The 18,131-nt window shown below is 45.4% G+C and overlaps 1 protein-coding gene across 5 annotated transcripts in view; it reads right to left on the bottom strand.

Moving 5' to 3' along the window:
* Positions 1–1,212: 1,212 nt before the first annotated feature.
* OCLN (occludin) overlaps positions 1,213–18,131 on the bottom strand; it is a 60,866-nt gene continuing 43,947 nt past the window's right edge. For all 5 annotated transcript variants that reach the window (XM_055134108.1, XM_055134093.1, XM_055134116.1 and 2 more), the window contains exons 6-9: positions 7,702–7,920; positions 6,911–7,082; positions 4,413–4,454; positions 1,213–2,947 (exon numbers count right to left, since the gene is read on the bottom strand). In XM_055134108.1, coding sequence (XP_054990083.1) covers positions 2,846–2,947; positions 4,413–4,454; positions 6,911–7,082; positions 7,702–7,920 — 535 coding nt within the window. In that variant the 3' untranslated portion in view covers positions 1,213–2,845. The remainder of the gene's footprint in view (positions 2,948–4,412; positions 4,455–6,910; positions 7,083–7,701; positions 7,921–18,131) is intronic.

Genomic DNA, 18,131 nt, shown 5'->3' with positions numbered 1-18,131 from the left:
TGGATCAAACACCAAAACCAAAACAGTAATAAAAATGAAACAAGACAAAAAGACAAAATCACATTCAAAAAAATCAGTTTAGGAATGAACCTTTATCAAATGGGCACCAGCACTTCCCTTGCACTCAGACAAGCCTGGCTGGATCCCTGGCACACGGGAGTGGTCCCTGAGCAGCACAGAGCCTGGGGTAAACCACAAGTACCACTAGGTACAGACGACCTCCTGCCCCCCACGCCCCAGAAAAAAAGAATCACAGAAGGTCAGAGATAGGAAAGACCTCTGAGGGGCTAGATCGATAGCACAGCGGATAGGGCATTTGCCTTGCACGCGGCTGACCCGAATTCGATTCCCGGCATCCTATGTGGTCCCCCAAGCGCAGCCAGGGGTAATTCCTGAGTGCATGAGCCAGGAATAACCCCTGTGCATCTCTGGGTGTGATCCAAAAAGAAAAACAAAAGACCTCTGAAATCTAAAGCACTTACTTTACAGATCAGAAAACTAAGTGATTTTCAGAAATGGTCTTTATCTGGCCAAAGTGACAGTACAGCACATAGGGCACTTGCCTTGCCTGAGTCTGATCTGGATTCAATCCCAAGCACAATAAGATCCCCAAGCTCGACAGGAGTAAATTATTTTTTAAAGATATATCACTTTCCCCAAAAGTAGAGAGAAGGTAAGAATTAAAGTGCCTGCCATCGAGGCAGGGCGTGGGGTAGGGGGTGGCAGGAGGGATACTGGGGACATTGGTGGTAGAAAACATACACTGGTGGAGAGATGGATGTTTGATCATTGTAGGACTGAAACTCAATCATGAGAGCCTTGTAACCGTGTGTCATGGTGATTTAATTAAAAAAAAAAGGGGGGGGAAATAAGTATTTTAGTTTTACTTACTTGGTTTTTGGGGCCACATATGGCAGTGATCAAGGGTTATTCCTGGTTTTGTAACCAGGAATCACACCTAGTGGAGTTCTGGAGGACCACACAGGATGCTGGAGCTCGAACCTAGGTCTCTGTGCCAAAGGCAGAAGCCCTTCCCTCCGTATTATCTCATCGATCCTGCCAGGAGTAAGCCCTGAGCACTGCTGGGAAGGTCCCCCAAAAAACCAAACAAAAACCCCCAAACATATGACCTACTTAATACCAAGCTCCACCAAAAACAGCCTGAAACTGGCTCCTGAAACTATAAGCACCACATCTAAATAGTGATTTGTTTGTGTGTTTTTTTAATTTCAAAATCCAATTTAATGCAAAATTATACAATGCAAACTCAGGCTTCTTGATTTTCCTCCGTCAGCTGAATTGCCTTCATACATACACTAAACACAGCGGCTTCCAAATCCCAAAACTTTACACTTTTAACATGCGCAAAACACAATTAAGCTACTCGAGTTCTTACCATCTATTGTGAGTACAAAAGGCATGAAAGGCTGATCTTTTGTAGTAAGTACACATATAGAAAATTAAGAATGTCTTCAATTTGAAGAAATGCATAATGTTATAACAGAAACATGAAAATTTCTTTTTGGATAACGATTCAGACATGTATATTAAAAACTACACACTTAAAGGTCTAAATTGCATGGTGATGATTAAAATTAAAATTTTGATTGGTCATTGAAAAATTTTCAGGAAAACAAAGTTTTTAATGGAGCGGTGGTAATCAGTCAATATGCACAGTACTATCAGCTAGTTTTACTCTGAATTTTTAAAAACTGCCAAAATTTTAGGGCACCATTTGAAATTTCTTCTTGTTTCATGGTTTTGCATTTTCCTTCTAGACAAATCAATCTTCTTATAACCAAAGGAATGGGAAACTACCAACCAGCACAGCAAACAAAGTAGTTTAAAACAAAACAGATAATAACAACTTTGTATAGCATTACACAGCTTAATATTAACATCACTAATAATACAAAACAGATATATTATAGGAAGAAAATACCAGGTTTAATACCTTATGAAATATGTACAGAATTTGAACATTTCTGTAAGATATAATGCATGTCACAAATGAATTATACTGTAAGAAGGTATTCTGATACAATAAAAAGCTTAATTGGTTAAAAAAAAACACATGTAAACCATGAAAGATAAAAAGTATTTAAAAATACAGTACACAACAACATTCTAGACAGAAGCTTTAAACTTTGTACATACATATTTGCTTAAAAAACTCAATCTTTAAAACTCTTACATTTGTTACTTTTACATGATCTTTATTACCAGGACAAGATAAAAATAATAAAAAGCTCTTTTAACTTTTTACATACAGTAATCATCAGGAAGATTGGTAGAATATCCACAGTAGCTAAAAAAGAAAGACTCAGACTGTGTTATAATACAGTCATAAAATACACAACCAAAATCCCGGTTAGGAAACAATTCGCCCACACCGGTGATTACACTGCAGGAACCCCATTCCCTGGAACAGGAATGACGGTAAATGACAGGGACTGAAGGAAGGACTCTGGGAGGACTAATGAGATCAGTGAGGAAAGTAACGAACACACTTCAGGATTAAGACATGCCCGCCTGCAGTGCGAATGATACAGCATGGCTCGTTCCAGGACCTTCCAAAAAGGCTTCCAGAGACTTCCACAAAGTCTCCAGCAACAGTGCTGAATGCAAGAACCAGCAGAAAGCACAAATTTCCTCAACTGGAGTGTTCAACCCGGGGGATTAACAAAAGCTATTTATAAAATGCTTCAATACTGATATTAAAGCTACCCAAACTTTGTAATGAGTACAAAGGTTTGGCGTGTCTGGTTAGAGTCCAAAGTCTTTTGCCTTGTGTCAACACTGCAGATAGTCAGATACATCTAAAGCTCAATGTGGCACCTGCCTTCTAAATTTTCCGTCTATCATAATCTCCAACCATCTTCTTGATGTGTGACAATTTGCTCTTCAGCTGCTTGCAATAATTCCTCTTACTTTTGTAATCTGCAGACTAAAATGGAAAAGAAATTTTATCACAGAGCTTTATCATTATCATTATTATTTTGGTGTTGGGCCATATATTATTATTATTATTATTATTATTACTATTATTATTATTATTGGGCTGGAGCGATAGCACAGCGGTAGGGCGTTTGCCTTCCACACAGCTGACCCGTGTTCGATTCCTCCGCCCCTCTCAGAGAGCCCGACAAGCTAAGGAGAGTACTGCGCCTGCATGGCAGAGCCTGGCAAGAGCCTGTGTTGGAGTCACACTCTGTAAGTGCTCAGGGCTAATTTCAGGCTCTGCACTCAGGAATCACTCCTGGCAGTGCTCAGGGGACCATACAAGGTGTCAGGAATCCAACACCCAACATGGATTGGCCATGTGCAAGGCAAGAAGAATCTGACCCGCTGTCCTATTGCTCTGTACTATCGCTCCAGCCCCTGTAAACTGTCTTTAAATAACAAAAATAAGTGAACCAAGTTATAAATCAAATTATGAAGGAATCTTACAAATAGTGAGCACAAAGAATTTACATACAAACTTCATACTGGGTGATTCTATTTGTAGAAAGTCAAATAAGACAAAGCTCATGGATGATGTTAGTAGTTCTATGTGAGTTCCTGGGGTCCAGTCTTGGTACCACAAGACCTTACCCTTAACCACCAGATGTGTACCTGATGCCCCCACACCTTTCTGCTCCACCCCAAGGATCGGGCCCCACAACAAGTAAAAAATTTGAAACAGGGGGTCAGAGAGATGGCTACAAGGGCTAGAGTATGTTTTGCATATGGGAACCCTGGGTTTGTGCTCCAGTGTCCCACAGCACTCTGAGAATTTCTGGGTGTGGCCCCCAAACAAAATTTGAAGAATGTATTCTATTCGGGAGTTTCCTGCAACCCAGGCTGGGGATGTGGCTTCATTTCTTTTACTGTATGGGGCCCCCTCTTCTCTCTCATGGTTTTTAAAAGAAAGTGCCAAAAAGAGATGAGCACAGGGAGAGCAAGAGGGAGGGGGTACCAAGGACATGGATCTGTCTTCTTTTGGTGGGGGGGGGGCCACACCTGGCGGTGGTACTGGCAATCAGACCAGGGTCATTCACGTGCAAGACAAGTGCATTATCCCTGTACTATCCTGAGGTCTTGAAACGTATTTCTTCGTCTGGGTGCCAGGCTGCTGTGTGAGAATTTAATGCACTAATGATTATTTTCTCCTTCACAGTCTTACACACTTAGGGTGTGAAGACCTTCCAGTACGTATTCTCCAAGTTGTAAGAGAAAAAGCAGAACAGCAGCATCAGCTGTAGCTACAAAAATACAGAATGAAGGCCAGTATCTCCGTTCTGACCTCATCCTGCAAACCTGGTGCTGTACTAGTTCTGTGTGCTGAGGCATCACAGCCAAGCACCAGTAAAATAAAAAACATGCAAGAGGAAAATCCTTTCTGAAAGAATTATAAAGTGCAAGATACTTACCCCCTTCACTTGCTTCAGTCTGTTATATTCATCTGCTGCAGCCTAGTAATGAGAAACACAAAAGATTATGCTTAAGTGGAAATTTCTCCCAGTCAAAAATAGCATTCCCAGAGGGTTGGAGACACAGTACAGCTGAGAAAGTGCTTGCCTGCACAGTCAACCTAGGTCTGACCCCTGGCATCCCATATAGTCCCGAGACCTCCAGGGGTGATTCCCAAGTGCAGAGCCAAGAGTTACACCTGAGAATTACTGGATCTAATCTAAGTAAAAACCAACCACCCAAGGAACTATCTCCTCCCCCTCCCCCTCTCTCTCACTCTCCCTCTCCCTCTGTCTCTCCCTTCCTCTCTCTCCCTTTCACTCTCTCCCTCCCTCCCTTCCTCTCACCAAGACAGAGGCTTTATATGCTCTACTGTATCTCTGGTCCCTCTGATACTCTATTTTGAAATTTAAAAAGCCAGTTTTTGAGGTTGAGATGACAGCAGGTAGGGCACTTGCCTTCCATGCAGCTGACCCAGTTCGATCCCTACCACACTATACGATCTCTGAGCCCCACCAGGAGTGATCCCTGGGCATGATCCCTGGTAACAGTATCAGAAGTAGGCTCTGGCAGCTGGAGCACACACACAGCCAACGCCCTCCCCTCCCCCACCGTCCAGCACAGCCAGGAGTGATTCTCAATGCAGAGCCATGAGTAGCCCCTGAGCATTATCAGGTGTGACCCAAAAAGAAAAATAAAAGAAATAGGCTCTGAGCACCACAGGATGTGGTGTGGACCTGAGCTATAGCTCAAAGGGAGGTTGTGCATTCCTTGCATGGGTGCAGCCCTGAGTCTAACTCCTGGAACCTCAACGCCCTCCACGGACACCAGGTGCAGCCTTGGTGCTGCATTCCCAGATGCCTAGAACTCGTGGAGCGTTTCCCCTCTCCCCTCAAAATCACAAACAGAAACTCTTTAAGAGTGGAGCCCAATTCCTCATTCCCCAAGAGCAGAGTCACTTCCCTTCAGAGAGCAGTGTGGTGGAGAGCGAAGGCACATGGACAGACTCTCTCTCAGCCAGCCCATTGGGGAAAGACAACAAATAATAATAATCACTGCTGAGCCAAAAATAAACAAATAAATAAAAGGTCAGAAAGATATATGCAGAACACACGTGTTGATTTCAGGTAGAAGACTGTGTGTTCTTGTACATTTCTGCATCAAGCAAATGTTTTCACAAATATTTTTGTGAGACCCAGGATGTAAAATTTAAGATAACTGATTTTTCTGCGTGCAATTGTATATTGTTTATTTTTTCATTTTTTTACAGAAATTAGTTGTTTTGAGGCAAGAGCGATAGTACAGTGAGTAGGGGTTTTGCCTTGAAGATGACCCACCCAGGTTTGATCCCCAGCATCCCATATGGTCCCCTAAGCACTGTCAGGAGTAATTCCTGAGTGTAGAGACAAGAATAATCCCTGAGTAATGCTGGGTGTGACCCAAAAAGAAAAAAATAAGTTAGTTGTTTTTATAAACAAAATAGTTATTTTCTAAAATTAGAATAGACATACTATTGCTTTGCACTTATTTTTTGCCCATTGTCCTTTTCTTGGTCCCTGCCTAGTGGTTGAGGGACATGAAATTTCAGGAATCAAAACTGGATGCAAATCATGCATGGCATGCCTTGGAGCCATCTCCCTTAGGCCTCTTGTTGCTAATTTTTTTTTTTTTTGCTTTTTTGGGTCACACCCAGCAATGCACAGGGGTTACCCCTACTCCTGGCTCTGCACTCAGGAACCACCCCTGGCGGTGCTCAGGGGACCACATGGGATGCTGAGAATCGAACCCAGATCTGCTGCGTGTAAGGAAAACGCTCTACTCCCTGTGCTATCACTCCAGGCCCTCTTTTTGCTAATTCTTTTTTTTTTAACTGATTTTTTTCACATAGTACTTTATCTTTATTTTTATTTATTTATTTATTTATTGCTTTTTTGGGTCACACCTGGCGATGCCCAGGGGTTACTCCTGGCTCTGCACTCAGGAATCACTCCTGACGGTGCTCAGGGGTCCATATGGGATGCTGGGAATCGAACCTGGGTCGGCCGTGTGCAAGGCAAATGCCCTACCCGCTGTGCTATTGCTCCAGCCCCTAATTCTTAACTATATTAATATACTTTTCATTTTGCTTTTTTGAGGGTGGGGGAGGAAGCACAACTGGCTGTGCTTAAAGCTTACTTCAGACTCTGTGTTTAGGGATCACTCCTGAAGGTGCTCAAGGACCCCTATGGGATGCCAGGTATCAAACCTGGGTAGGCCTCATGAAAGGCAACTGCCCTATTCACTACAGCATCGCCTGGCCTCCACTCTTCATTTTAGAAAGACATCCATCCAAAACTATTTGGTCATTCTTCAATTTAGTTTGCTAACTACTGTCAAAATTTGTAACATTACTATGAAAGATAGTCTCTCTACACAGTCTGGAAATTATGTAGAGTACGAAGTTCAGACTTGAATTTACCATGTATTCTTCACTTTCTTCTTGGTAGTCATCCAATTCTTTATCCAGACGAGAGAGTTCTTTATTGACCTCGTCAAGTTCTGCTTGTAAGCTCTTGTATTCCTGCAGACCTGTGTCAAAACTTCTCTTGTACTGCTGTCTCTGCTGATCTGAAGTCACAGGCGGGTACTCCCTGAGAACGGAGAGCAGCAAATGACACCGCACCCTGGCCACTGCCGATGTTCCCTCCCTGCTCCCCCTCCTAAAAAAAAGTATTCCTCCCCCCCCCCAAAAAAAAAGGCATTTCCCAGGGTTGGATCGATGAGTACAGTGGGTAGGGTACTTGCCCTGCATGTAACCAGCCCGGGTCTGAGCTCCAGCACTGTCATACAGTACCCTAAGCACTGCCGGGAGGAATTCCTGAGCACAGAGCCAGGAGGAGGGAGGGAAGGAGGAGAGAGGGAAGGAAGGAGGGTAGGGAGGAAGGAAGGAAGGAAGGAAGGAAGGAAGGAAGGAAGGAAGGAAGGAAGGAAGGAAGGAAGGAAGGAAGGAAGGAAGGAAGAAGGGAGGGAGGGAGGGAGGGAGGGAGGGAGGGAGGAAGAAGGAAGAAAAGGAGGGAGGAAGGGAGGGAGGAAGAAGGAAGGGAGGAAGGGAGGGAGGGAGCGAGGAAGGAAAGGAGGAAGGAAGGAAGGAAAGAAGGAAGGAAGGGAGGGAGGGAGGGAGGGAGGGAAAAAGAAAGGAAGGAAGGAAAGGAGGGAGGGAGGAAGGTTTTTCGTTCTGCTGGTAAATAAAGCAGGAGATGCAGGTGGTACCTGACCCAGTCCTCCTCCAGCTCATCGCAGGACTCCCCTCCCGTTGTGTAATCCGTTTCATAGTAATCGGGCTCGGTCCTCCGGGACTTGCCGGCTCGTCCCCCCTTGGTGGGCGTTTTCCTGGGGAGTGTCTCCAGGTTCCCACTGCTGCTGTAGCGCGGCTGCCGGAAGGTATCCACCGCGGAGGTCAGAGGCAGCTCCTGCACCACTTCGGGCATCCTAATAAAACGGGAGTTGCTTCTCAGTGATTGCGGGGCACTCGGCCTCATACGCAGCTCATGTGCCGTACAGTCCCCCAAGCCCACCTGCACGCCCCACACCCCCCTCCCTTACCGCCTCACTGGCATGCTCTCCACGTCTGAAAGCCCATGTGGAAATCTGGAGGAAATGCACCTAAGATTTGCTTTAGGACACTCAGATCTGCCTGTGGTGTTTGCCTGCCCTCTGCAAGTGCTTACTACACAAGGGCCTCAGGAAAACAATGATCCTGCACCTTGTCAGCAGGTTCTTCTGGTTCCTGAGAATGCTGCTGCGTGGGGCAGAGGAATGTGCGTACACATCCCGGGCAGAAGCTGGCGCACGGGGATAGGCACGCAGCAATACTAATTTCCAACTACTCCACAGCAATTCTGATCCCAAAAACTGACGCCTAAACGAAAAACCTAAAAGGCAGAAGAGCATATTCTGCATAAATAAGATGCTTTTTTTTTTTTTTTTTTTGCTTTTTGGGTCACACCCAGTGATGCTCAGGGGTTACTTCTGGCTCTGCACTTAGGAATTACTCCTGGCGGTGCTTGGGGGACCATATGGGATGCTGGGGATCGAACCCGGGTCGGCCACATGCAAGGCAAACGCCCTACCCACTGTGCTATCGCTCCGGCCCCAAGACTTTTAAAAATGACTCTGTTGGGGCCAAAGACAGCACAGCAGGTAGAGCCTTGCTAGCCAAGCCCTGCAAGGCAATGACCCAGGTTAGATCCCCGACACCCCATATGGTCCTCCAAGCCCATGAGGAATAATTCCTAAGCACAGAGCCAGGAGTAATCCTGAGCAAAGTTGGGTTGTACTCAAAAAAAAAAATCTTAATTGCATACAATTTTGCAAATGAAGCACAACAGAATAAAACGCCAACAGTTGTGATAACTTAATTACTTCCGTTCTTTTTCCATTTTGGGCCACACCTGGCAATGCTCAGGGATTATTCCTGGCTCTGCACTTAGGAGTTACTCCTGGCGGTGCTCAGGGACCATATGGTGCACTGGGGATCAAACCCAGGCTGGCTGTGTGCAAAGCAAGCATCTTACCTGCTGTCCTATCTCTCTGGCCCGTATAAATGACCTCTGAGTAGGAAAAGAAACAGTGGGGCTGGTACAAAAGCCCGTAAGTAAGGCCTTGCAGCAAGCTGACCTTGGTTCAATCCCCAGCATTCCATACGGTTCTCTGAGGACTGCCAGGAGTAACCCGGGAGCCAGGTGTGGCCCAAAAACAAAAGAAAACTTAACTTTCCTCTGTAGCTGCGCCAGAGAGGGCGGGGGAGGTCAGAAATGAAAGGAAGGGCAGGAAGAGTGTCTGAGCCTTCCCACCCAGGTTAGACATCAAATCACCTATTTCAAACATCTGAAGATTTTACTGATCTCAATTTACAGACTCTAATCCCAGACTTTATGAGGCTGATTCTATGCTCTTGAGTCAGAACTGCCTGCTTCTAACCATTATCAAGGTTTTAGGTATTCATTAAAAAGTATTTTTGGGTGGTGCTAGGGATAGAACCCAGGGCCTCATCACACATGCAAGGCAAGTGCTTTACCACCAACACACATCCCTGGCCTCTGCTGGCTGAGTTTCAGGTACCTAATCACATATGTTAACTTCAGAAAACTTTGGGAGGGGGGTTATAGTTAAGGTGGAGGTAGTATTTATTTTTCTTTTCTAAATGTATTCAGGTTAACACAGCTTGGAGTGCTACATTAATTCTACTTCTGAAGGAGAGAAAACATGACTTTTTCCTGAGTCAATGATTAACAATCTAAGATACTCAGCCCAAACCACCAGGTACCACACTGTTTGCTTTGAGGTGGCAAACAAGACCTTAAGAATACAGTAGGTTGACTGAAGGGCTCTAGGGCTGAGGAAGAGGAAGAGAGGGCAAACACAATTTTATATCTTTGTCTACAATGGGCTGGAGCGATAGCACAGCGGTAGGGCGTTCGCCTTGCACATGGCCGACCCGGGTTCGATTCCTCCGCCCCTCTCTGAGAGCCCGGCAAGCTACTGAGAGTATCTCACCCGCACAGCAGAGCCTGGCAAGCTACCCGTGGGGTATTCGATATGCCAAAAACAGTAACAAGTCTCACAATGGAGACGTTACTGGTGCAGCTCGAGCAAATCGATGAGCGATGGGATGACAGTGACAGTGACAGCGTCTACTTACATATGTGTATCTGTGCACACATAGATACACTCACAGATAGCCAAGCAGCCCTGCCCACTGCAGTGCACTGGGGTTTTTGGTGGTGCTGGGGATTGAACCCACGTCCCGTAAACTTCATTGCTGAGTTACGGCCCCAGAGCCAACTGTGATTTCCTATGAGATGAGATACTGATTATCTAAATCTTTACCTTGGAAGTCCCCACCTCCCCTCTACCTACACACCTTGAAAAGAAACATAATTAGTGTCTGAGGAAAGCAACAACCAAAAATGATTGGCAAAAAAAAAAAAGTAGATATAAACATAAGGCATAAGGAACATGTGTCATCTTCAGACCGGCTTGGAGAGTCAAGCCCTCTCCGTCCAGGAGCGTGAGCTAAGCTGTCCCCGGGGACTCTCCACTTCTTCACTGTCTCCCAGCTTCAAAACCTGCCCTCCTGCAGTGTCTGAGTCGCTTCCTTTTCATTCTTTCTTGGCTGCTCTGATTCGCACATACCCACCTGCCTGCCTCTGAGCTCCCACAGTGCCACTCTCTTAGCCCTGGTCCTGGGTTCCACTGCGGCGTCCCATGACAGCATGGCCTTGGCATTCCCCAGGGTACCTGGCCCAGACCTGCGGATATGGCAGGCGCACAAGGTAGGTACTGAATTGGAAATACAAAAATCCACTTCTCTGGTGACGCATAGTATCAGTGAGGAAAGAGAGAGCAGGCAGGACCAGCTTAAGTTTCATTCCTGAGGAGTTGGGCTCAGCCCTGTGAATCAGAGAACTCCATCTTCCTGGCCTCTGGGACGGCAGTGATCCAGAAAGGGAACCAACCTCCCAACAGGCTGATGATGTAAGCTCTCCTAAGGGAAATTCCACTTTCTGAATCCTGGTTTGGAAAAATCAAGGGATCTCGGGGAATGTAAATCCTGCTGCAACAGAAGCTGCTTTGAAAAGTACAATGCTCTGAGTCCTTGGACCCTGCCAGGCCTGGGCCCGTGCATCCCTTGGCCTACAGTTTGTACAGAATCTCACAATTTGCATAGGAGTCCTAACAGATTATTCCCTTAGCATACCGACTGGTTTCAGTCGGCAGTTGAAACATGGTTTCAGATAGCAGTTGAAGTGCCAGTCTATCGTAAAATTTCTGTGTAGTTTCAATGACCTCAGTTTTTATTTTCACCCTTTTTTGGGGGTCACACCCAGTTGATGCTCAGGGGTTACTCCTGGCTCTGCACTCAGGAACTATTCCTGGTGGTGCTCGGGGGACCATATGGGATGCCAAGAATCGAACCCAGGTCAGCTGTGTGCAAAACAAATGCCCTCCCTTCTGTACTAACGTTCTGGCCCTCAATTCCCTTGTTTCTAGAGGTTAATCCACCTGCCTTTTGGAGACAGTAAGGTGTGTACTGAATTAAGCTCTCCCAAATTCATTAAGCAAAAGAATCAATTACCTTTCGCTGAACTCTGCTGCCTTCTAATCCATGATTAATTCTGTCTTTCTAGGACATTGTGATAAGCAAAAGAAATCAGAGATGAGAATAGTTATCATTGGTTCCATTTTATCAGAACTCGAGTAACAGGCTAACCTAATAGACAGTGACAGGACAAGCCTTGGAGCAGGTTACCCCAAATATGCCTTTTGTACATGTGTGGAATTGGGAGACACACCTGGGGGAGCTCGGAGGGATACTCAAGGTCACTGCCAACAGTGCCGGGAGACCATGTGGTGCCAGGGTTTCTGCGTGCAAAGCCCTCTGCGCTATCTCCCTGACCCATCAAACAGGCCATTCTGACACTTGAATTATCTTGAAGTTCATTAAGAGTCAGTATATAAAAACATTACCAAGACTATGACCTCTCCTATAACTACCTAAAATAATTGAGATAGGGGGCCTGAAGGAGACCATGAATAGTGTGATTACTCGTAAAGAGAGCCATTATTAAAGATAACTTATTGTTTTGTGTGGGGGCTCATATACGGGAAGCATTCACGCTGTTGAGCTACATCTTCTGTCAGCAGAAATAACTTCTGACCTGAATGATCTGTTTGCAGGGCAAACATCTAATTAACAAATATCTGTCATTATATCAACCTCTGAAATTACCCTACACCTTCCCCTCTAGAGCGGCACCTAGCAAACCCATTCCTTTACCTCCAGTTGGTAAATACGTTTTGGGGGTCTTATACAGAGATAATTAAAACTGATTTTTCCTACTTAGTCTGTCTGATTTGTAATTCCAAAGAACCCGAATGGGAAAAAGGGGAAACTTTTCGGCTTTTGTAGTTTGGGTACGGGGTGGACCCTCTCTACCTGGACTCTGCTCATTTCATTGCTGCTGCAGCTAGCAGATCCTGCACCTCTGAGAGTCTCCGGAAGAAGAATTCTCCCCCAAGGGCCAGAGAGTACAGTGGGTAGGGCACCTGCCTTGCACACAGAGACCCAGGTTTGTCCCCTGGCCATATGTGACTCCCTGCCCAGTCCCAGCAGGAGTGATCTGTGAGAGCAGACCCAGGAGTAAGCTCTGAGCAACACCAGGTACAATCCCAAAATATATAAAGAGTATCCCCAAATCCATTTCTTCTATCTCTGCTTCAGGCTGCAGTGGAAACAGGGTGGTAAGAATCCTTTCCCTTATGAAATTTAGATTAGCTGGAGAAAATATTTGGTTTTTGAAAAAACATGCATTTTAATGATCTATTTATTTTTTGGTTTAGGGAGGTTCTTTGGTTTGTAGCCATGCTCAGGGCTTAATCTCAGTTCTGCACACAGAGGTAACTCCTGGCCGGCGTGGGGGACCATATGGGGTGACAGGGATGAAACCCAGGTCTATCGTGCGCAAGACAAATAAATGCCCTACCCACGGTACTACCTCTGCAGCTCCAAGAAAATATCTATTTGAATTAATTCTTTATATTTTGTGACTTTAAAAAATCAAACAAACACACAAAATTTAAAAAACCCCTCTTGCATCAAAATTGAGCCATAGAAAGAATTATTGGCTTGTGTCACTATTGAGATTAATATAAAGATCAGATGATGGCTCTGATTACATATATTAGATTTCAATTGGCTACAGACATAATAAAAGTTCTAGAGTGCTCAAATAGAACAAATGTCTGTTGGTACCTACGGAAAGATGAACTGGAAAGAGGACACAGTACACGGGTTAGCCAGAGGGAGGGATTTCTCCAGGTGATTACTAAGCCCTGTTACCTCCACTTTCAGCGGATCCTACTACATTTAGAAAGATGGGACATTCAGAACCGGCTTCGAAGCAGTAGTATTCCCACTCTTGACAAAGAAGCCAACGGGCTTCCTGGGGACCACAGCCCCCTCTACAACTGATCAGGAAAGGGCTCAGCTGTAAGTCAAACCCCATAAACTGATAGAAGGCAATGGCAGTTTGATTTTTCCCTAAATAACTTCACTAAAGCTGAGTTTTGCCCTCAAAAATGGGTCTTTGTTCAACACATCATGCAGACTTCTAAAAGGCACTCTGAACTCCAGCAGACAGGCATCTTCTTCTGTCTGCCATAGCTGGAATTCTTCCCCCCTGAAATGAAACAAACTAAAGAAAACAGAGTCGGGCTGGAGAGAGAGCCAAACAGGCTGGAGTGCATGTTTTGCATACAGCAGACCAAAGTTAGATTTCTGGCACTGCGAGGGCCCCGCCAAAGCATCACAAATGACTCCCCCTCCAGCACCAAGCCAAAAAAAAAAAAAGTCCCTGAGCACCACCCCATGGGCCTCCACAACAAACGGGGGGTGGGGGGGAAGAATACCTGCAATAGTGAAAACTCTTTTTTTTTTTTTAAATCTCATTCAGACTACAACTCAGTTCAATTAGGATTAAAAGCCAGTTTACAAATCCTTGCAAAATCAGAAATGCAAGTCTGGAACAAGTCAAAGTCTAGCTTTACCATTACAAAAACTCCCCAATACATTTCAAGATACTTATATATTATGTGAAAAGTATCTGGATTAAGGAAATCAAGTCATTCCAGAGACTTCAGCCTCGTTCATGACTTCAGATGTAAATTCTCTAGGACTGATCAAGAAGACATCCTTTGAAAAGCAAACTTGACTGAGCTAGTCACAAGCCGAGAAAAAGAAAAAACACCCTTTGCATTCTATGTCCTACTGGCATATTATAAAAACCAGTGAAATTTGTATACCCTAATCAGGGCTAAAATTTTAGAAGGCAAACTGTAAGGTCTCTACTGTGTTTATAGATTTGTGTGTGTGTGTGAATTTTCTACTTATATAATAGTTTCTATCATATATTTTTCTATTATTATATTATAATTATATTTCTCGATTATAGTTTTCTATTCTGATAGAATAGAAAAGGGGGCTGGAGCGATAGCACAGCGGGTAGGGCGTTTGCCTTTCACGCGGCCGACCCAAGTTCGATTCCTCCACCCCTCTCCGAGAGCCCGGCAAGCTACCGAGAGTATGGAGCCCATGCAGCAGAGCCTGGCAAGCTACCCGTGCGTATTGGATATGCCAAAAACAGTAACAAGTCTCTCAATGAGAGACATTACTGGTGCCTGCTCGAACAAATTGATGAGCAACGGGATGACAGTGACGATTTTCTATTAATTATATTTATCTATTATAGCTTTCTATTATTTATATATGATATATAAACTGCATATATATAGTTTTATACTATATACAAAATAGCTTTCTTTCAGATGCCTTGCCAAAATAAATACGTGATCAGGGGCTGGAGATAGTAGATAGTAGGGAGAGAGTAAGGTTCTTGCCTTGCACGTGGCAGACCCGGGTTTGATCCCTGGCATCCTATATGATCCACAGAGCACCCACGAATTAATTCCTGAGTGCAAGCCCTGAGCACAGAAACCAAAAAAACCAAACGAACAATCAAACAAAAAAAAAGCCACAAAAACAAAATAAAACAAAACCCAAGAAAAAAAAAAAGTGCTCAGGACTGGAGTGAGGGCTCAAGGAGCACCCCAGGATCTAGCACCCTCCAAGTACCTCACCTGGAGTAGCCTCTGAAGCACCACAGGATGTGGCCCAGAAACCAAAACCATTTTAAAACAACAAAGATAAAGAAGAATTTCCTGGTGAACTTTTCCACAATGAATGTTCTGACATAGCTTATTTATTTAAATACCTTCCGAACTCTCTGGAAATTTGTATCATAAGAAGTTAGTTAAGCTAAAAGATGGAAATTCTTTGAGTATCTGGAACATTCCCAAATAAGATAAAATGAAACAATACTAAATGAATCTTTATTCACTTTTGGCTCCTCATTACAGAGAAATAAAGATGTTTGGGCCTGTCAGTAACCGTATGTTGGGCTAGACAGTGAGTCGGGCACTTGCCTTGCACGGGGCTGACCTGAGTTCGATCTCTGGCATCCTATATGGTCCTCTGAGTGAACCTCATGAGGAGAAATCCCTGAGCACCACTTAGGCGTGGCCCCAAAACTAAACAAGAGAAAAAAATTTACCTTGTCCCATACTGAACAGCTCCAGGCCTTCCGGTGGGATTTCTTTCTTTTTTTTTTTTTCTCTTGAGTTAAAAAAACGTAGACCGATACTGAATTTTCCTAATTCTTGCACCTGGCGATGACACATCAAACTAACATTCCCATTTGTCTCCCACCCTATCTTGGAATTCTTGAGAACTGAAAACTGTCCTTTCCTTGTTTTGTTCAGGGCCACAGCTGTTGGAACTCAGGGGCTGCTGCTGGCTCGGTGCTCAGAGGAAGCTGCTGGTAGGCAGCATTTGGGGGGCCAGGCGGCAAGGGAGGGTGATCACAGGCCTCCCACACGCAAAAGATGTGCTTAGCCCACTGAGCCATCTCTCTGCTTCAATTGTTTCTTTCAGTAAAGCCTAATTTTGGAAGCCCATCATCTGTCTGTCTGTCTCTCTCAGAGTATCAATGCATTTATTTCCAAACAGATAATAAAGTATGACCCGTGGGGGCTGGAGCAATAGCACAGCAGGTAACATTTGCCTTGCACGTGGCCAACCCAGGTTCAATTCCAAGCATCCCATATGGTCCCCTGAGCACCACCAGGAGTGATTCCTGAGTGCAGAGCCAGGAGTAACCCCTGTGCATTGCTGGGTGTGACCCAAAAAGCAAATAATAAATAAATAAACAAATAAATAAATGCACGACCTTTAAATTTACCACATTTTTTTCTCTCAGAAATAACGAAGGAGGGACTCAGTTGTACAGTAATCCATCATCGCAGTAAGTGAGACTCTGGGTTTGGTCCCCAGCACCACAGAAACAAAGAACAAGACAACAAAGAAATCACAAAGCTTGGAACAAGACAACAAAGAAATCACAAAGCTTGGAACTGGATCCCGGGTCCTTTCTCCCTTGCTCTCCGCCCATTCAGAACTACGCTTGCACCTTGAATGCCAGTGGCCTCCGGGACCTGCCACTGGGGAAGCACACGCCAGCCACAGCCGATCTCGGAGCATCTGCCTTCTTCCGGGGATGGGGCTCCATGGTAGAGCACTCACCTTGCAAGTCTGAGACCCTGAGTTCAAAGCCTTGCACTGCAGGATTTCCTGAGCACTGAGCACAGAGTAGTCCCTGAGCATAGCCAAGTGTGGCTCTAGACCCCGCACCCCACCCTCCCCCCCAAAAAAACAAAAAACAAAAAACACAGAAAGCAGAAACTCATGCTGGTCCTGTCGGCCCACCAGTCACTCTGCTTCTGGTCCTGGTGCCTCTTTCCGAGAGCTACAGGGATTTATTTTCCTGCTTCCACAGAGCTTTCCGCTCGTCTTAGGAAAGTGCACAGGGTGTGAAGCTCACTGACCGTCTGCAGAGTAGCACCGTCTGCACTGTGCAGACTCGGTGTCCCCGCTCCACGCCCCACTCGGACGGCTTTTCATGGGAAACATCATTACCGCTTTAAAAAAATAATGTTGGGGGGGCATTTAGAGATAGAACGGGGTTGCAGCACTTGTCTCGCATATGACTGGACCAGAGTTCAAGTCCCAGCAGGAGGTGCCCTGAGTACTGCCCAGAAGCGATCCCAGAGCAGAAGCCCTGAGCACAGCTAGGTGAGGGCTTCCCCCACGTCTTAATTGTCACGGTTTCCAGAACTGACAATGCCAGGGGGCTCTGAGGATAGAATCTGGGCCTCAGACTATGTCTCCTTAGGCTGCACCCTGGTGCTCAGCACCCCTACCTCCTAAGGTGGCCCAGAATCCTGTCACTGAACTGGGCTGGCTTCAGGACCGAGAGGCCGGTCTAATGAGCTAGAGCAGTGCACCAATCCCCTTCTGGAACTAACGGGACACGCAACGGCTCCACCATGCGTGCTGCTTTGGCCTCGCTGATTCAAGGGGAAAACATCGTGCTTCTTCTTTAAACACATGAAAGGGCCTGACCAAAAGGGAGAGCCAGCCCAGTGATAACTTTATCTGAATGACCATCTGCACACAGAGCGAACATTTTAATTACCAAGCAAAAGTTCTTATCAGCCTATGAATTAACCACTTCCTCCCCTCCCATGATATGCTCAGGATGACCTATTAGCTTCACACGTCCAGCTGGTTTCTGGAGCTCCTGTTTGGGGCCCTCATACTGACATGCTGTTGATTTGTCTACAGCAATGTAATTATTAGATCAACCGAAGAACCCACAGAGGAGCCAGGGAAACATTTTTCACCCCTAAGGCATCAGGAAAGTAATGGTGGGAGGCAGAGGGGGCTGGGGGAGCACTGACCACACCTGGCAGTGCTCAGGGGTTTCCAGCTCAAGGCCTCGTGTGGTGTAAGGAATCGAACACAGCTTCCTGCGTGCAAAACCAGCACTCAGGCCTTGACGCTGTCTCCAGTCTCAGATATTTAGTTTGTCATGGTATAAATCATGCAAGTCATACCTTAAACCTATTTTTTTTTTTTTTGCTTTTTGGGTCACACCCGGCGATACACAGGGGTCACTCCTGGCTCATGCATTCAGGAATCACCCCTGGTGGTGCTCAGGGGACCATATGGGATGCTGGGAACC

The sequence above is a fragment of the Sorex araneus genome, chromosome 1, assembly GCF_027595985.1.
Source record: "Sorex araneus isolate mSorAra2 chromosome 1, mSorAra2.pri, whole genome shotgun sequence".
In the NCBI taxonomy this organism is placed as follows: Eukaryota; Metazoa; Chordata; class Mammalia; order Eulipotyphla; family Soricidae; genus Sorex; species Sorex araneus.
This window is presented reverse-complemented; position numbering and strand designations above follow the sequence as displayed.